The 20,021-nt window shown below is 40.5% G+C and overlaps 2 protein-coding genes across 13 annotated transcripts in view; one reads left to right on the forward strand and one right to left on the reverse strand.

Annotated features, from left to right (window-relative positions):
* CCDC148 (coiled-coil domain containing 148) overlaps nucleotides 1–10,344 on the reverse strand; it is a 330,389-nt gene extending 320,045 nt beyond the window's left edge. For 2 of the 6 annotated variants that reach the window (XR_008522611.2, XM_054548893.2), the window contains exon 1: nucleotides 9,983–10,343. Coding sequence is in view for 5 of the 6 variants with exons in the window: in XM_054548893.2 (XP_054404868.1) it covers nucleotides 9,983–10,013 (31 nt within the window). In the remaining variant the exon portion in view is untranslated. Of the gene's footprint in view, nucleotides 1–9,687 lie in introns of all 6 variants that reach the window. The other 4 variants (XM_054548892.2, XM_054548887.2, XM_002812501.3 and 1 more) reach the window with 3 other exon arrangements.
* Nucleotides 10,345–10,462: 118 nt separating this feature from the next.
* PKP4 (plakophilin 4) overlaps nucleotides 10,463–20,021 on the forward strand; it is a 227,166-nt gene continuing 217,607 nt past the window's right edge. For 3 of the 7 annotated variants that reach the window (XM_054548901.2, XM_063712603.1, XM_063712601.1), the window contains exon 1: nucleotides 11,480–11,571. The gene's annotated coding sequence lies outside the window, so the exon portion shown is untranslated. Of the gene's footprint in view, nucleotides 10,489–11,414; nucleotides 11,572–20,021 lie in introns of those variants that run through there. The other 4 variants (XM_063712599.1, XM_063712600.1, XM_063712604.1 and 1 more) reach the window with 3 other exon arrangements.

A 20,021-nucleotide genomic window follows, 5' to 3' on the forward strand; every position in this document is an offset into this window, starting at 1 on the left:
CCAGAAAACATTCAGTCATAACCACTTGTATTAAATCCTCCCATCCCAGTCTAAGGTAATCACTGATCTGTCTTCTATCTTCATATTTTTTCCCTTTTTGGGAGTTTCATATAAATGGTATCATACAAATGAGGCCTCTTGTCTGGCTTTTCTCTTGGCATAATATTTTGGAGGTTTATCCATATTGTACCATGTATCAGTAGTTCATTATTTTTAGAGATGAATAGTATTCGAGTATGCCATGTTTTATTTTGTCAATCATCAGGTGATAAATATTTAGATTATTTCCAATGTTTTGCTATTATTAACAATATTGCTACTGTTCATGTAGAAGTCTGTGTGGACACATATTTATTTCTATTGAAGTAAGACTGCTGGGTCATATGGTATAAGTTTATATTTATATATATGACCTTTTCTTTTTTAAAGAGAATAGGCCTCTCTACATTGCATAGACGGGCGTGCAGTGGTATCAATAGGTGCAATCCCACTACTGATCAGCACAGGAGTTTTGACCTGCTCTGTTTCCAACCTGAGCTGCTTCACCTCTCCTGAGGCAACCTGGTGGTCCCTTCTTTCCAGGAAGTCACCATATTGATGCATAACAGTACAGACACCTGATCAGCATAGTGCACTATAGCCCAGAACTCCTGAACTCCAGGGATCATCCTGCCTCAGCCATCTGAGAAGCTGGGTCTACATGCATGCAACATTGTGTCTGGCTATGTTTATGTTTTCAACAAGTTGCTAAATGACTCCAAAAAGTGTGTATACCATTACACATTTAGCAATTTATGAGAGTTGCAGTTTTTTCACATCTTTGTCATCACTGTGTATTGTCAATTTTTGGTTTTACTAGTAGTGTACTGGTATCATATTGTGGTTGTAATTTGCATTTCCCTAATATGTTGAACATCTTTTCATGTGCTTATTAATCATTTGTATACCTTTTTGGTGAAATCTCTATTAAAACATTTTATTTTTAATTGAATTGTTTATCTTATTTTTGACATTTAGCATGCTTTATATATTCTAGATACAAGTACTTTATCAGATATTTGACCTAGGAATTTTTTCACAGGCTGTTATTTGTCTTTTCACTTTCTTACTAGTATCTTTTGGAGGGCAAAACTTTTCATTTTTATAAAATGCAATTTATCAATTTCTTCTTTAATGGATCACAATTTTGGTGTTGTACCTAAGAAACCTTTCCAAAAGCAAGGTTGCAGAGATTTTCTACTGCTTTCAGATATAATTTTAGCTCTTACAGGTAGGTCTGTGATATATATTAATTTTTTCTGTATGATGTTTGGTAAGAATTTAAGTTCAGTATTTTGCATATGAATATGCAATTATTCCAGTAGTATTTCTTTTAAAAAAATCCCTTTCACTATTGCTCTGCCTTGTCATCTTTGCTGAAAACCAACTGATTGTAAATATATTAATTTCTGTACCTTCTATTTCATTGATCTAAGTGTCTGTCATTATGCCAATATTACATTCTATTATTATAGCTTTATAAGTTTTGAAATTAGTATTGTAATAACTCTTACCTTTTTTTACAAGATTGTTTTTGATATGTATTTCCATTTTATTTAATTTTTTTATTTATTTTTGAGATGGGGTCTCATTCTGTTATCCAGGCTGGAGTTCAGTGGTGTGATCACAGCTCACTGCAGCCTTGACTTCCTGGGCTCCAGCCATCCTCCCACCTCAGACTCCTGAAGAGCTGGGACCACAGGTGTGAGCCACCATGCCTGCCTAATTTTTGTATTTTTGGTAGAGATGGGGTTTTGCCATGTTACCCAGGCTGCTCTTCAACTCCTGAGCTCAAGCAATCCACCCCCCTCGGCCTTCCAAAGTGCTGGGATCATAGGCATGAGCCACTGCACCCGGCCTGTATTTCCATTTTAAAATTGACTTCTCAATTCCTATAAAAATGCTTGCTAAGATATTGATAGAGATGACATTTAATCTATACATTAGAGGTCTTATGCTTGTTTTCTAAAATTTATTCTTAAATATTGTCTTCTTTCTCATGTTATTATAAGTGGAACTGGTTTTTTTTGTTGTTTGTTTTTTTGTTTGTTTGTTTTTCTGAGATGGAGTCTTGCTCTGTCACCCAGGCTGGAGTGCAGTGGTGCAATCTCAGCTCACTGCAACCTCCGCCTCTCATGTTCAAGCAATCCTTCAGTCTCAGCCTCCTGAGTAGCTCGGATTACAGGTGCCCGCCACCACACCTGGCTAATTTTTGTATTTTTAGTAGAGACAGCATTTCACCATGTTGGCCAGGCTGCTCTTGAACTTCTGACTTTGTGATCTGCCCACCTCAGCCTCCCAAAGTGCTGGGATTACAGGCATGAGCCACCGTGCCCGACCGGAACTGTTTTTTTAAATTCATTTTCGGATTCCTAGTTCCTAGCATATAAAAATACAACTGACTTCTATATATTGATCTTGTATTTTGTGACCTTGTTAAATTCATTTATTAGGTCCTAGTAGGATTTTCTATGTATAAGGTCAAGTAATCTGTAAATAAAGATAGCTTTAATTTTTCCTTTCCAATCAATATGCCTTTGATTTTTCTTTCCTTATTACACTAGCTAGATCCTCCAATAAAATGTTGACTAGAAGAGATGAGAATGGACATCCTTATTTTATTCTCCCATCCAAGTACTAATGAGCTCTGTCCCTTCTTGCCCTCCTTGGTTTCTTTTTTTTTTTTTCCAAGACAGAGTCTCGCTCTGTTGCCCAGGCTGGAGTGCAGTGGTAGGACCTCAGCTCACTGCAGCCCCCACCTCCTGGGTTCAAGCAATTCTCCCTGCCTCAGCCTTTCGAGTAGCTGCCACTATAGGCACCCACCACCATGCCAAGCTAATTTTTGTATTTTTAGTAGAGATGCCATTTTGCCATGTTGGCCAGGCTGGTCTTGAACTCCTGACCTGAGGTGATCTGCCTGCCTTGGCCTCCCAAAGTGCTGGGATTATAGGTATGAGCCACCATGCCTGGCCCCTCTCTACTTTCTGAGATCAGACATCTGGTATGTTCAAGGTGGTATGGCCATATACTTTATTCTCAGACTTAGAAGGAAAGCATGGAGTCTTTCACCATAAATATGTTGTTATCTGTTGGTATTCATAGATGCACTTTATCACACCGACAAAGTTCCTTTCTATCCTTAGTATGTTGGGAATTTTATCGTGAATCGGTGTTGTATCTTGTCAATTGCTTTTTCTGGCACATATTGTCATCTTCATTTTTTTTTGTATTTTAAAAATTAACTACAGAAAAATGTGGCAGTTCCTGACAAGATGATGTATTAGTATGTACTGTTGTCTTGCTGTCCTGATCCAACCCCAGAGATGTACAGAAAACAACAATAAACAGTGGCCCAGGGATGTAAAGGGCCAAGCATCATGGCTGAAGAATAGAGTGGGGACAGATATTTTTTGAATGATTTATTTTCCCTCTGCTACTGCTTTAATAAGCTTCTTTCTACCTCTATGAAGCAGACAAAGAGCTCTGAAGTTCAGGAAATAATGAGGTCATATTTTCTCAGGATTTATTTTAGAAGAACTTCAGATCTAGCATTTTACAACAGCCCTCTACTGTGGTGATCATTTGATGACCCAGTGTTAGCACTGAGTAAAGAGCTGCTTTCCAACTGGAGATGATGGGTGACTTGCCAGGTGCCCTGCATCTGTCTGACAACCTTCTTTTACTTTGAGCTTTGCACAAAGCTGCTGGCTGTATGGGATCTGTCAGTAATTAGCACACTTCCAACATAGGTCCACTTATGGTAAGTGTCACCTTCATTTTGAAGAACAGTTTTGCTAGATATAGAATTCTTGATTGACAGATTTTTTCTTTCAGCATTTTGAAAATGTCCTTTTACTATCCTCTAGTTTCTTTTGTTTCTAATGAGAGGTCAGCTGTTAATTTTACTGTGATTCCCTTGTGTAAAATGAGTTATTTTCTTGCTGCCTCAAAATTTTCTTATTATTTTTGTCTTTCAGCAGGCTAAGATGTATCTAGTTGTGCCTCTCTTTATGTTTATTCTACTTGGTGTTTGCTGAGTGTCTTTGATGTGTGGATTAAGATTTTAAACAGATTGGGGAAGTTTTAGGACATTGCTTCTTCAAATATTTTTTCTATACCCTTCTATCCCTCCTTTCCTCTTGGGGCTCCCAGCATAAATTGGTATACTTTGATTCTGTCCCACAAGTCCCAGCAGCTTTGTTCATTTTTCTTCAATCTTTCTTCTATTCTTTAGGTTGGATAGTTTCTATTAGTCTGTCTTCAAGTTCACTGATTTCTTGTTCTGCCATCATACATTTGCTATGGAACCCATACAGCAGATTTTTAAATTGTTATATTTTTCAACTCTAAAATTTTTCATTTCTTTTTCATAGTTTCTATTTCCCTATTTAGAGTCCATATTTGTTGAGTCATTTCATCTTTAAGTTTTAAAACATACTTATACTAGCTGTTTTGAATTAGTTGTATACTAAATCCAACAAGTGGGGCCACTTAGAGTATCTAATGGCTGATTATTTTCCTGAATTTCAGTCATACTTTCCTGTTTTTATGCAGGTCTCATAATTTTTGTTGATAATTCGGTATTTTAAATAAAATATTGTAGCAATTTTGGATGACATCTGATTTTCCTCCTGAGAAATTTTTAAATTGCTGGAACTTAAACATCAGAGTCTATTTCTCCTGCATTGTATAACTACTGATGTCTCTAATAAATTATTTTTATTTTCCAGACTGATTCCTAAAATGTATAATAGAAATACAAGTTCCAGTATTTTCTTCCCATACCAATGATGTGGCAAAATGATTCTACCCTGAAAAAACAATTATATCACTAATTTTCTCAAAGTTCTTCTCTTATCTTCAACTTGAAAGGATGAGAACAGATTGTTGAGGAATAAAGGACTTTGATATGGGAGAGTAGGGGATAGAGACACCACACTAAAAAAAAATCTTCTGCCTAACTCAGGTTGGCAACAATTTGATACTAGATAGGTAATTCATTTTCTACTATTTACTTATTAAAAAAAACTTTAGGCTGTTACTCTTCATAGTTCATCAAGTCATAATATCTGTTTTCTTTTGTTGTAAAATATTTGCATAATTTGTAAACGAAGCCTTGGATGGCAAGGAACAGGGACTCACTAAAGGCAAACAAGGAAAAGAATGGAGTAGGGATGATCACAGGAAACAAAAATATCACAAAACAAAAAGAAAATGAAGTTTATTTAAGTATGACCTTATGAGGAGAATAGTGTAAAGAAGGAAAAACACTTTTCCTCTATCCTCTTAGCTTCAATGTCTGAGAATTAAACTGATAAAAGACAGACTGACAAGAGAAAAAACATTTAATTACATATGTACACAAAGGCTTCACAAATAAACGTGACTCAAGGAGGCAATTAGAATTTTTGACCTATACCATCGTAACAGAAGTGATTAAGTGTGAAGAGGCTACACAAAGGAAAGGGGGTATGGGGCTTCCTGTGGAGAACAGGGGTGAGGGGCGAAGTTAGGAAAGGTGCTAGGAAATGTATGATAAATAAGGGTTGTCTAGTAAGGTGTGTTATATGCATAAGTGTCCTCTCCAGTAATAAGAGACATTTCGAAGTAGACCCTTTCCTGGTAGTAGAGAGGCAGACAACTTTATAAATGGAAATTTATGACCTACTTTTAGACAGAAAAGCAGGCGGGAAAAAGAGTTTTTCTTGTATCTGCTATTTCTCAATTGCTTTCAGCTCAAAATATTCCTTATGACAAAATGGCACATTTTGGGGTAGGCATATTGTGGTCCCTTCAATAGGAACCCAGAAAACATCAGGACCAAGACAGCTGCTCTCTCTGGTTCTCTTGTTCTCTCAATTTCAAATTCCCTGGAAAATAATCTGATTGGCATCATTACCAGTTAGGGGTCAATGGTTAGGCAGTCGATTGGCTACATGGGTCAGGTCTCCACAGGGGCTGATGCCATGCCAGGTGCATTGTCATGAGGTGTGCAGGGCTGCCTCCTTCAAGGGCTGTGGATATACGTACTAAGAAGCATGTCTATTACACATACCAGATGTTTGACGCCATTCTGATTTTATGAAGTTGTTAAAATCTCATGACCCCACTGTTTTCCAAAAGAGAACAACCTAGAAGTTTCACATACCAAAAAAAGTAACCCTTAACTTGCTTAGCAAAGCTGAGTTTCAAAACCTCTATTCTGCTCTATCACACTTTATCTGATTTTTCCACATTGTACAGCTAATCCCATCTTTTCCTAATTCTCTCCCAACACCCTGATTCCAATTTTTTATTGTTCAAAGTCAAGTTCTTCCAAGAACTAAACAAAGGACTAATAAATATTGGCTTTTCTTAGTGTGGGAAGTGCTTCAGTAGTTTAAGGCAGTGAAGGACACAGTCATGATCATGATGTGGATCCTATCCCTTAGGGGAAAAGGCTCACACAAAAATAACCATACCATTTGATATAGAGTGTGAAGGGTCACAATACAGTAAGGAAGAACTCACCCTCTCAAGAAGGGGGAAGGCCAGGAAACTTTCAGAAAGTTTTTACAGGTAATTATTAGGCAGAGCCATGGGAGGATTTGTATAATATATTCAGAGGATGGGGATGGGGTGGGGCTCAGCCAATCCTGAAACCACCAGAGCCACCTGAGCGGAACTATTATTAAGCCCTAGCAACCCTTCTCAGGCCCCACTTATTCCATTACTCTCTTTCCCTCCTTTGCCACCCACCTCTGTTTTAACATTCCTTTTTAAAAAGAAAACCCCAAAATTATCAGTATTGGTGTACTTTTTGAAGATTTTATCTTCACCTCCCCCACTCCTCCATAGACACCCAGGTATGACAAGAGACTCGGTGCTCCTACTTCCTCCTATTCCTTGCTGCCTCTGCTATGCTTCTTAGGGAATTTACCACTAATCTTTAGGGGATAATACGAAAAAAATAAACACTGGAAAGTTACAGAGTTTTCGTAATCTTAAAAGCTTCAGGTAGATTCCTTTCTGAGCTGGTAATTGAAAAGTTGTCTGGATTTCTGCTGTTTACTTTTGTTCTTGAGGGTGGAGTCACCAAACCTCTTAATATTCTAACCTTGCCCTGGGCCCCAGTGTCAGCCTGAGCACAGACCCTCTCCCCACCCCTACTTCCCAGCACTTTTCCCAAGGTGGCCAGGGTAGCAGTTTAAATCATCCTCTTCTCAAGCCAGTCATTTGCATTTCTGTGGATCCTTAGGCTAGGCAACAGTGGTTTCATTCCTTCACTGGAAATCTGGAATTGGGCCATTCCAACTTGGAGGCAAAGGACATTTTTGTAGGAGAGAACTTAATTGGCAAAATAAGCTAGAATTTTGAGGACAAAGAGCACAATCTTCAAAATCATTTCAGTTGTATTCAAGGCAACAAAGTAGAAACCTCAAGAAATTCCCTTCAGACAGTTTCTTGGTGAAAAGAAAGGTCAGTAGATAGAGATGGTGGTAGAGTAGAAGGAAGGTGGTTTTACCAAAAGCCAGATATTTGGAAGGCTTAGGAAAAATCTTTGGAGGAGAGGGTGTAACACATCATGTAAGAGACAAATTATCATCAATAGAGCAAAATCCTGGTAGAGAGAAGATGGCTCATGTTTAGGAGCATAAGTGGAGTATGAGCCTTGAAGAGAAATGTGGACAACCTTCTCAGCCATGACTGAAGGAGATGAAGATGTGTGAAAACTAGGACTGAGGTTTAGGAAAGTTAAGTTGAGGAACCTCATGGTGGATCCTTCAGTAGATAACGAGGCAAGATCATTTACAGAAGTGGAGGAAAACCACGTAAAGTGGGGGCTTGAGGAGAGCAGACATTGGACAGGTTTCAAAGTGGCCTGGATAATGTTCCTGGATAAGTGTTCCAGATAATCATCCTCCTGATGAGGAAAGGAACTGAGAATCAGTGAAGACACAGCCAAGTCTGAATAGCATGAACTTTTAGTGGAATGAAGTGATTCTTTAACCGTATCTAGCAATGCTTAGTAGCGCAGGAGCAAGTTCAAAAGAAATCTTTCAATTAAATACAAAAATAAACAAAAAAATTAATGTTGAGTGGCAACTTATTTCAGAGGACATTATTCATGGCGGATTTCAGTAACATTTTAATTATGACAAACACGAAATCTACAATATCAAAATAGTCATCTGAGAAAAACATCCACACAAAAAGATTATTGGAGTAATAATCTCTTTTTTTTCTTCTTTCTATGCTACCCTAAGGCAAGAGAAAAGGAAAGACCCATTTTGTCTTTCCATTAGACACATCTTTCATTCATTTGATGTTATTAAAATTTAAAAAAAGCAAAATCATTGGTATATTTTCATTAAACATGTGTCTCATGTAACAATTTGTGGCTTACTTTTTCTGTTCTATAAACAAAAACACACATTAAAAAGCCAGAAGAAGTAAAAAACAGCCTATTTCCATGACGGCCAGCCATGGCACAGCACTTCCTGGCCCCTGCTGATCCCTTCTCAATTCTGAAAATATTTAGGGGGAACATACACACGTTCACCTGTTTTTTTCCACAATCCTACCCTGTGTAGGACTGTCAACTAAGTTCACATTTTACTACAAATGTGGAGAGGTTTTTTTTTTTTCCAATCAAGGCACCATATTAACATTTCTTAGGTTATATCTTTGTAATCTTCAATTATAGTAAGATAAAAACCAGTAGCAAAGCATATCACCCAACTTAAAATTCAGAACAATACTTAGACATATGCAGCTTGCACACACATTAACCTGTTTCTCTCAACAAAATATTTGTAATTTCCAAAATCCTATCCGCTTTTTCACACAATATGGTCCCTCCAATTTGAGGGGTAGTAACATAAACATAGTCTCCTTACTAAAGAGATTAGTCTAAAAAAAAGTAAAATCACTGAAAGAAAGAATGTAAGAATATCAGTGGCTATAGGCTAGAGCAATATCACGTTTTAAAGCCTAATATGTTCATGAAATCTCACTTTAAGAAGGTGATATCTAAACATAACATTTATTGACAAAAAATTAGTATTGACAAACTAGCACAAAATGATTTTAAATGAAAGTAGAAGACATTATTAAAGCTCAAGATTTTTGCGTGTACTGATTTCATGCCTCAGGTTATTTCCATATCAAATTTAAAGAGATACTGGAAAATAGAAAACAAAATCCATCAACTGTAATCCATTTCCCTTACTCTTTTGTGAAATCATCAGAAGGTGTGAAGGATTGTTTCTGTTTCCTCTATCTTTATCAAGCCTGTAACCTCTCAAGTGAAAGAACATGCACCTGTCAAGCTCATAGTGTGGGATGTACACAGATGTGTTTAATAAATATCTGCCCACAGGGAGATTAGAGGTTTGCTCTAAGAATCAGGGAACAGGCTAGCTCATGTGTTAACGCTTTGGCATCTATCATACAATCCGCCACCTTGTTCCCTTACCAAAATATCCTCAAAGGAAATCCTCTTTGAGTCTTCTTTGAGAAGGGTTATGAGTTTGAAGACCCAAAACGTTAAGGAAAGATCCACCCCAGGGAAGGGGGAGTGGCTGGAGAGACAAGCATAAGTAGGATTTAGGTGGCTCAGTGACGTCAGGAGGAAGCAGCGATGGAAGGGCTGGGGTGCAAACTCACCTGGAGAAGCAGAAGCTGCACACATGTCAAAGGTCAAAGGGCATAGCCTCAGGGACTCCCCAAACGCAGGAAAAGTGAAACGCCCACTCCTGGGCTCTCACCGTCAGGGGTACGTCTAAGGGCTCAGCTGTTCCTACCTTTGACGCCAGGGACAAACCCTACCAGGCACAGTTGGGGTTGGCAGTAAGGCAAGGAAAGCCTGCCCCAGATTTCAGAGCCAGCGCTGGGGAATCTCCCTGTCCTCTCCGCCACCCCCTCCCGCGCCCGAGACCTGAGACACCTCTCTCACACCCACCTTCTCCAGGCCCTCTCGCGCTGAACAGCATCGGTCTCTATGGCGACCTGAAACCGCAGCTCTCATTGGCCCGTTCAATATGAGGGCCGGGCCAATGGGGAGGGCCAGCCCTCTCCTTCCCGCCAATGGGGTGGCGGGAGCTGGCCCGGGGACGGCGGCGTGCTGACGTTGCCGGGAGCCCGGGGCTGGCCGGGCGGGAGGGCTGGCGGCGGGGCGGGCGGCGGCGGCGGCCTCTGGGCAGTAGAGGGGGCTCCGGGGCTGAGTCCGCGTCGACGCCGGCCGCGGAGGCGGCACCATGGGCAAGGGGTAGAGGGGCAAGTTGGCCACCGCCGCCGCCGGGGGTGGTGGGAGAGCCGCTCCGGGGGAGGGGGCGGGTGGGGGAGGGAGGGGCGGGCAGCCGCGCGGCCGCGGCACTTTTTTAATTTTTTCGGGTGCCGCAGCGGCGACCCCTCGGCGCCGATGTCCCTGATCCCTGGAGCGACGACGGCCGCTGCCTAAGCTGGAAAGTAAGTGTGTGGGCTTGCGGGAGGGCGCGGAGACTCCTGCCCACGAGACCCTCGGCCCTCGCCCCGAACACACGCCGGGGCCGGGACCTGGGGGCCGGGGGCCTCCGTCCCGCTGCCCCGTCCCCAGCGCCTCGCGGCCGCCGCGGCTTTCCTGCCCCGCCTCGTGTTCCTGCCCGCACTCGCCTGCTGCTCCCCTCCCCCCGGCAGGCGCCCAAGTTTCACCCTCCATTTGCTTTTCCCGGCGATTCCTCTCCCCGGTCTCCCGTACGCGCCGCGCACGACCTCTGCCCACGCTGGGCTGTTCGGATCCGGAGCCCCCAGCCCCGAACTTGAGCGCCGCGCTGAGCCCTGCTGGACGCCCTCGCGGCGGCTTCCCTGCTGCCTGCCGCCCCGCGCCCTCCTGCGCCCTCGACACCACGGGGCGCCCGCCCTCCTCAGCACTCGGGGCCGGCTCTCTGTCCGTCTAGCCCCAGATGCTGCATCTTGGCCCCCTCCCCGTCTTCCCACGCCCCTGCTGCCCGCGCGGTCTTGCGTTTGTCCCCGAAGTCCTGTACTCCTTGCCGGTCCTGCCCACCCCCTCTGCCTAGTGCGCCCCTCTCTACCGGCCGCGGATCCTCACGCTCCACCCCTCCCGGCTCCCCAGCCCCGAGCCTCGCCGCTGCCCTCCTGCGCCGCCGCTTCCTCCTCTCCCTGCCAGGAGTTGAAGCGGAGCTGCGGCACCTCCCTGGCGGATCTGGTATCCCCGCCCGCTGCGGAGGCTGCCGGCCCTCTCCCCTGGACCGCTACCCGTAGGGCGAGCGGCGGGGCCGGGATTTGGCTGCGTGTTGGCTGAGTGCGACACACCGCGAGCGCGGGCAGTGGAGGCGCCGCGGCGGCCGTGGCCGCTCGGGGCGCAGCGGTAGTCAGGTGTGTGTGTACAGCGGGGGACGCGCGCTGCCGGCTCCTGGGCTGGCGACAGATTGTGCAGGAATGCGAGGAATGCACCAGGGGCAGAGTCCACACAGCCCGCGGCGGCTGCACTAGCGCCTTCCCTCCCCAGCTCTCGCCGCGCAGCCAGAGGTCACCGGAGCATCTTCGGAGCTGGTGAGCCTCATTCCACTCCTCTTCTCCCATTGCTTCCCTCCATGCGGCAGAGGGGAAGCGCGGTAATTCTTTGGGGCTCCAGCTAGCCTTTGGTCTGGGTTTTTGCTGCATTGGTCTTCAGAACTGTGAATTTGGGGCCGATGACTGTGTAGCCAAGGTTATTGATCATTGCACAGGGCTGTTTGCAAGTTTGGTGTGCAAGGTATGGATAGTGCCTGGTTTTCACCAGGGTTTTCTGAAAACCAGCAGGAACAGGGGGCCTGAAGGTTGTTAGAGTAATGAGCTTGCAGCCAACGTATTTTAGCTCTATCAGAAAATGCCTGTTAGTGCTCACGGGCATGTACTGCAAGAGAGATCTTGAATGCATCACTTTGGTATCCTAAGAAGTGTAATTTTTTCCCTCGTCATACTGGGCTGTGTTTAGACCTCGTATAATACATAATGAATAGAAACAGAGAAGCACTGTTCGGTCAGCGATGGGACAGATAGAACTGTCTGGTACAGTTAAATTCGGGGCGTGTCAGTTACCGTTGAAAGTAACACGGGGACACCACAATCATGTATATTTCAAGATGTAATTTATTAGTGGAGGTCTCAGTTCTTTCTCTTTGTTACTGAGTTTGACTGAAAAAAAAAAACTGCTGCCCTACAACTTTTAAAGAACGGTAATTATTTACGTGTAAAATCAATGATGGCTAGTATGCATTTTTGGTCAAATTTTGTTTTCCTTAATACGGGCGAGCAAAATTTTGACAGAAAATGGTTCGCTAGAATTGAGCTTATATTCTTTTTATTTTTAAAGAGAAACTAGAAGAATGCTTCTCTTTGTGAATGCAGTATATTGCTGTAGGAGTATCTTCGTTTTGGTGCCTGTGAAACAGTTATGGAAAATGGCAACATGAAAACGAGAACAACTAATGTCTGAAATAAGTGTTTCTGGATGTTGAAAAGCATCATATGTTGTGTTTTTATTTGACACAATTTGCTTTGGAGGTTGCATTTATGATAAACCTCTTTGCACCTGGTTATTTTATGTCAGATTCAGTAAAATAATAAAGTCAGTTGTCTGACCAATCAGCTTTCTTCCAACACCTACTTTGTGTAGATCAAGGACATTGAAAACTATTAAATAGGAGCCTTTAGTTAAGGACTCAATAGAAAGGAAAAAAAATAGAAAAAAATATTTTGCACTCAGAAAGGTTTATGTTTTGGTTGCTACGTTGTTTTTCAGCTATGTGCATAATCAGTGAATCTTCTAATTTGGAGGTTTAATTTGTGTCCAGTAACACTGTGGAGGATATTGGGAGGTGTTTGTAAATGACAACAGGAAACTTTTATTATGTAACAATATCACATTACAGCAGTGTTTAACCCATGCTTAACCCGTGCTTATTTGACTTGATGTCAAGATTAGGAAGTAAAAGCAAATTTAGTTTCCCTGCCGCATTAGAAATTGAAAACCCGGTTCAGATGTATGGATCACACACACACACACACACACACACACACACACGATTGGCTGTGCAAATAGTTTTGCCTGCTTCAGGTAAAGGTAACTTTTCAGTTAGAAATACTTTCTTTTTGTTATAGATATTCAAAGAGTGAAAGTTTTTCAGCTAGTGATCCTACACAGTTGAAAATAACCGAAATTGTATTTTGACCAAAGTGCATTCCCTCCCCACCCCCTGCTATTATGTAAGGAGAGGGTGCTGCATCTGGTGTCTTATGTATTATACTGAAGAGTCTAAGTTGGGAAAGCTAAATATCCAATTATTTTAATTTTTACCTGTATTGTTTTTGCAGGGAGATAAGGGAGCAGAGTACTGATGGAAAACAAGGGAAGAAGAAACTAGGGGCAGCTAGTATTCAGCCACAAAGTAAAATTATATACATTATTGCAGCAGTAATGCATTTATAAGCTGAATAAATCAAATCTAATTTTGTGACTAGTTGTGACATAATATGAATTTGAAGAAACTACTACCAAATTCAGTTTAATAAAAACTTTAGCACTTATATGACCTTGAGTATTTGGATTAGGTTTAAATTAGAATCGCAGTTTTCTTCCTTTTCTTGTAAATAGGCAAAGTAAATTTAATGTAAAAATTTGAAACTCACTTTAATTTTTGAAAATGCAATTATTGGCAATTTTTGACCTTAGTAATTTCCATGCTGTTACCCAGGGATCAATTTAAATAATATTCATACCCTGGATGATGCCAACCATCAGGTAAGTCTAGCTTCTTACCTGACTCTTTTGAAATATTAAGGTATTTTGAGAATGCTCTGTAATCTAATGTGTTTTTCTTTCTGTTTCAATCGAGCAGTAATTCCCTACCTTGCTTAATTCTAAAATGGACATCATATTTTCATTTTTAAATGGAAGGTAAAATAGAGGTTACTATAGGGTTATTTCAGGGCATAAATGCCTATGGTATTGTATGTCAGTTTGGGAAGTTTGCCTTCACGCCTTCAAGTGTACAGGGAGATAGTTACTCCTTCAATGTGTGAAATGATTCTGTAGTGCCCTTCCTGCACTGAAGGGGGAAGAAGAATCTGAAACATAACACCAGACGACTAGGTATGTTTGGAGAATTAAATAACTATTTCACAGCCAGACAACATTACAGACAGCTGCAAATAGAGAAAAGAAGGAAAACTTTTAAGATACATGGATGTAAGCTTTCTTTCTTACATCAATGGAAGTGATGATAGCAGTCAGCAGGTCAGTTCGATGCTCAGTGATAAGAAATAACAGGGTTATTTCAAGGTAAGGTAATCAGGCCCTAAGTTGCCAAGAACAGTAATTCATGTACTTGCTGGTTTCAGTTCAGAAGTTGCATAACATTCAAATATTTCTTACCTTGTCACTTTAATAATTCAGTGGAATTATCTTAATTTAGTGTGCTATGTTACCATTACTAAATTGGGGATGTTACATGATGGTGATCTTCAGTTAAACTTAGGAATGTTGCAGACATTTTCTTCATCATTGACCTGTTGTTTTTCCTTTTCATAATTTAGATTTATTTGATATACCAATAAATGTTGGCTATATCACTGATTATTTTATTGTTCATAGTCTTAATAACATTATAGTTTATTATGACTCATATATAATGATTCATTGCAGCTGATAAAATGATGTTAGGGATTGTATTGTGAGATTTTATTACTACCAAATATATAAATTAAAATATGGAAGTGTCTGAGTTATTGTAAGTCGTGATTGCAAAGCATTTTTCCTGAATGGAATAATGCCTGGTGACTGGGTGGGTGCCAATCCAGGTAGCTAGATACAGAATAATACAGTCTTCACAAAATCCAGAACTCACAATGTAGGGTAGGGAGGGAGGGAGCCAGGGGAAGCACCTTTCTTTGACATCTGAGGCATGTTTGACTTCTATAGTTTCCTCTCCACTAAATATAAATTGGGTGAGTTGCAAATATTTAATGGTGTTAGTACTGCTCTTCCTTCATCTGTGCCCCTACACTGCCCCCACCACCCCGCCACAACACACACACACACTATGCCATCACCACGTCTGTGAGCTTGGCAAGGCAGAGGAAGCTCCTTATGGCCTGAGACCATGTACATAAAATGTAGACATTGGTGTCCTGTATTCCAGGTTGAATTTAAAACAGGTATGGGGTTTGACACAAAAATGAGACTGTATATGAAAGTTAGGTAAAATATGTATTTGAAATGAGGCTATCAGGGTACTATGCAGGCTTTTGGGGCCTGGCCCGAAACTTGGAATGCAGATTTTCATAGAAACCCACAATCAGTTTACAAACAGACTTTTGAAACACTGGCTAGGTGGTGTCTGAAGTTTTGGCCCATTGCAAGCTGTGTCTTAATTGCAAGCATGAGGGAAGTAAAAAGCATCCCAAATCAGAAATTAGGAGATCTGCCATTAAACCTTATTACCTTGACAAACCATTTAATGTTTGGATGATAGCTTCCTCCTTTTAAAAATACAATTTGGATTATATTGATCTAAGTTACATTTTAGCTCAAGATTCCTGAAGTTCACAGTGGTTTTTAAAAATTTTTCTTAAGAAAAAAAAACAAAAAACAAAAAACTTTTCCAAGCTTGAATATACATAATCAGCCCTGTTTCCCTTTGTACCTGAAATCATGGCAACAAGGAAGTTGAATTTCTCTTTTGAGACTTTTGAACCTTCTTCACATTCATTGTTAATTGTTTTGTTTTGTTTTAAAACAATATCATTTTGGGAAGTGAGGGGAAGGGATGAAGCACATGTTTTCAAAGTCTTGCTGTCTGCCTCTACCCTAGTCCAAGATTACATATGGTAGTTTTGGCCAGGGAAAGTGCTTGGCCACTCAGTGAGGCTCATGAAGTGCCATTAAGGTAGTGAGGTGTCATGGTTAGCAGCCTTACTGTCAGGGTCCAATTCTGGCACTGCAACTTGCTAGCTGTGTAACCTGGCAGATTGTATAATCTTTATGGTCCTTGTTTTGCTCATCTGTAGGATGGAGTGATAAAAGTACCCACTTCATATGGTTGTTGGGGAGATTAAATGAATTAATACACGTAAAGTGCTTACAACAGGAGCTGGTTCAGAGCCAGCACTTAATACATTGAAATAATTATTTTTACATTGTGGTGCTTTTATGATGGTTTCTGCAGCATTTACCAAATGCCAGGGAAATTATTGGCTTGTTTTCTGTGTGGGTTTTGTCAAAATGATTATGGATTTCAACAGGATATTTCAGGGAAGAAATAAACTGCTGAAGAGAAACCGTTATGAGCTTGATAGTTTGCAGGACATTGTAGGAAAGAGAATCCAGCGCAGTAATTTAAGGGCCTTTTCAAGTAGGGAAGTTGTAGCTTCTTGTGGTAGGCAATACTTAGAGAGGCATTAACCACCACTAGCCAAAAAGTATAGGAAAATGTATACAATTATTGCGTTTGTAATCCCAGATAGTAGTCATTTTATAAAATGTCTTTGCTAATCAGTACATGAATAAAGCATTAGAAAGTGTTCATCATTTGACACCATTTGCCCAAATGCAGCTTGTAAATTAACTCTTTAAGCTGGCTTTTCTGTCTGAAAGTGATCACAGTTGGAAAAAAAAAAAAAAAAAAGGATATTTGAAATCAGCAGGAGACTCCCAAATCAAGAAAGTCTAGAAAAGAGGAAGGGGGTTTGGAATATACATGATATAAGTCAACAGACAGTGGTTAAATAGATATCAAGAGGCTCTAGTTCTAGTCCTGGCTTTGCCACTATGCAGGTGTATGTCCCATGAGCACGTCATTTAACTCTCGTGGGCTTTAGTTTTCTTGTCTATAAAATGAGGGAGTTGATCTAGATGCTCTCTAGAGTCCCTCTGGTACTTACATTTCGCAACTCTTAGAACATCAAGCCATTACATTTTTTCCTCAGCAAGAATGTGCCGTCTTCCCAAGGATTTATGACAATTTACCCTCTGGGATAAGGAGGGAAAATTGAAGTCGTATACTTGAAATTCTCAGCTCCTGAAAATATCAGTGTCGCAGCCAGACAAACCTGTGACCCTTTGTGGCTGAGTCAGTGGCTTCGTGTCTTGTGCGGTAGTGGAGTGAAGTGCTCCAGGAGTGAGGATCCCTGGGGCCCCTCGGGGCAGGAGCTGAGCAGTGAGCCTTTATGGAGCTGCACATCTGCAGTTTGTCACAGCCCTGCCTTCTGGGACTTACTTGTCTACAACCAGTCCCCTGTGCACATTGGAGGCTTCACCTCTGATTGAGACTACATTTTTCAGAAGTTGGATAGAAACAAGAAAGGGGATTTAGGATGGTGATTAGAAGGGACTAGTCTTGTTACAGTGAGAAAGATCCACTTCTTACTTGCTCAGATGGTTTGATTTGTCCTCAGAGAAGTTAAACAACTGACAGAGTTGCTCCTCTGAAAACATTTTGTATGAATACTTTAGGTTCATAGGGAACTCATCAATCCATATCTCATAGAATATAGGTACTTTTCATTCAAGTCTAATTTTTACATATAGACAATCTACCAGTGTTCAGAAATTGTGGCATATTTCATGAGGAGAATTTTTTACTTGGATTTGTGCTCTTCTATAAAAAGTAATTTAAAAATTCAGTGATGAAAGTTTCTCCTAGACCCTGTTCTCTTCCTTTGTGGAGAAAAAAAAGTCCCTATAGAACTCTAGTATGTGTTTATCTATAAAACAATTGTTTAAAAATATTGAGGTTAGCTCTTCCCCTTTGCTAATGCAATAAGGACATTATTTGCAAAGGGAAGCATTAATTATACTACTATTGTATGCATTATTAAATGAATTGTCAATGTCACGATCAAAGTAAACTCTTGAAGAACTGGCTGTTGTTCCCATACCTTCATGAGAATTGTAAATACTCATGTAAAATAGAAACCATTATTTACCAGTTTGCAGTGAAATGGATCATGTGTTCTGACACCTGTACCCTGGGTTGAGTGGGAAACAGGGACTGTTTGATGAATTAAAGGTAACTTTATTCCTGTATACCACTAGGGGTGCAAGTGAGGAGACTGTAGACAATTAGTGCTTTAGATATTTGTTGGAGTCCTACTGTGTGTGCAGTATTGTGTTTCATTTTGCATACTTATTTAAAACGATACTACTTATTTGAAATGATTCATTTTAGTTCATTTTAACCAACATTTTTTAGTCCCCTGCTCCATATCAGACTGATAGGCCTTATGGCCAAAAAGATGACTTCCTCCAGGGATACTTATTGTCTGTGTTAGATTCAGTAATGGGAGTCTCGGTCTTTAAGGAATCCATGATACATTTTTCAATCTGGTTGGGAAAGATAAGACACATGAGGTAGAGAAGATTGTCCTAGAAATGTTGGTATATAAATAAACATGTAACATTGTTTCATAAGTATTAAGGATGAGCTATAAAATAACTAGGTTTTAGCTCATACTTCTACTTGCTTAGTTGTGTATTATGTGATAAATTACCCGATTCTAGAGATGTGCATTAACCACTCTCATTAGCTTTCTTTGGGAAAAGTCTGCACCAAAGATAAATAGTGATTTCAAAATAAGTTTTAATCATGAACTTGATTATTTTGGCTGTATCTCTTGAAACACTTTACCATATAGCCTATGTGAAATAATTAATCATAATGACAATACATTATTTATGAGAAACCATAATTTATGCCATAAGACCTGCCATTTTATTGCATTCTTATTTTTATTTTTCATGCAGCAGTATTTTCGTTTATTGTGTTTTGTGCTTTTCTTTTATTCTCTATGTAATTTGTGTGCCTTTATAAGCCCAAACTTACTGTTGAAAATATTCCCTCCCATTGTTATGAATAAACAGAATGTTTTAAAATCCCTTGTGACGTATGTTAGAATAAATGGTCTCATTGAATCTTACCTTGAATCTCAGAATGATGCACTGATGGGAATTTTTCACTTACTGTCATTTTGTCGATGACTACATAAGCAGTAAGTCTGTTTAAAAAAGGCACTGACTAAGGAATCAGGAAATCCAACTGGACTTCACAACTATTAATACTATTAGTCTGAGACCTGTGATAAACAACTCAGATGTTAAAGGTCTAATTCAGACTGTCAACAGATGAAAAATAAGTGTCAGTCTGAAATCTTCGGATAATATATTGGCAAGTGTCAATCTTCCAAAATATTGTTTAGAACTGTGAATATAATTTTTCACAGAAGCAACATTAATCCATAAATCTCCCATCCTATAGTGTAACTAGAGTATATCAGTTCCATGGGAAAATAGTCCTGCTCTAAGCTACTCAACAGCAGGGACTTTATCTTTCTACAGGACTTAATCTCGACCTCCAGTGGTTCTACATACCTTAAGTGAATGAATGAGTTTGAATTCTAGTTTTGAACACCTTCACCTGCTACTCTCGGATAATCTTGTCTGTTTGTGCTTAATACCTATTCTCTGTCCTTTTGTAAACTGGTCTGAGACCCTGATACCATTTATCCTGCATGTTTCAAAGGAAAAAACTATTTAGACTTTAAAAAAATGCTTTTCTAATACAACTTGCTAGATAAATAATTCGTTATACCAAATTCCTTAGTAAAGAAAATAACGGCTGGGTGCAGTGGCTCACGCCTGTAATCCCAGCACTTTGGGAGGCTGAGGCAGGTGGATTACTTGAGATTAGGAGTTCAAGACCAGCCTGGACAACATGGTGAAACCCCATCTCTACTAAAAATACAAAAAAAAAAAAAAAAAAAAGCCAGGCGTGGTGGCGGGCACCTGTAGTCCCAGCTACTCGGGAGGCTGAGGTGGGAGAATCACGTGAACCCGTGAGGCAGAGGTTGCAGTGGGCAGAGATTGCATCACTGCACTCCAGCCTGGGTGACAGAGCGAAACTCCATTTCAAAAAAAAAAAAGAAAAGAAATTAATTAGAAGATTTTAAACAGATTGGTTCATATT

Source organism: Pongo abelii, chromosome 11 (assembly GCF_028885655.2).
Source record: "Pongo abelii isolate AG06213 chromosome 11, NHGRI_mPonAbe1-v2.0_pri, whole genome shotgun sequence".
In the NCBI taxonomy this organism is placed as follows: domain Eukaryota; kingdom Metazoa; phylum Chordata; class Mammalia; order Primates; family Hominidae; genus Pongo; species Pongo abelii.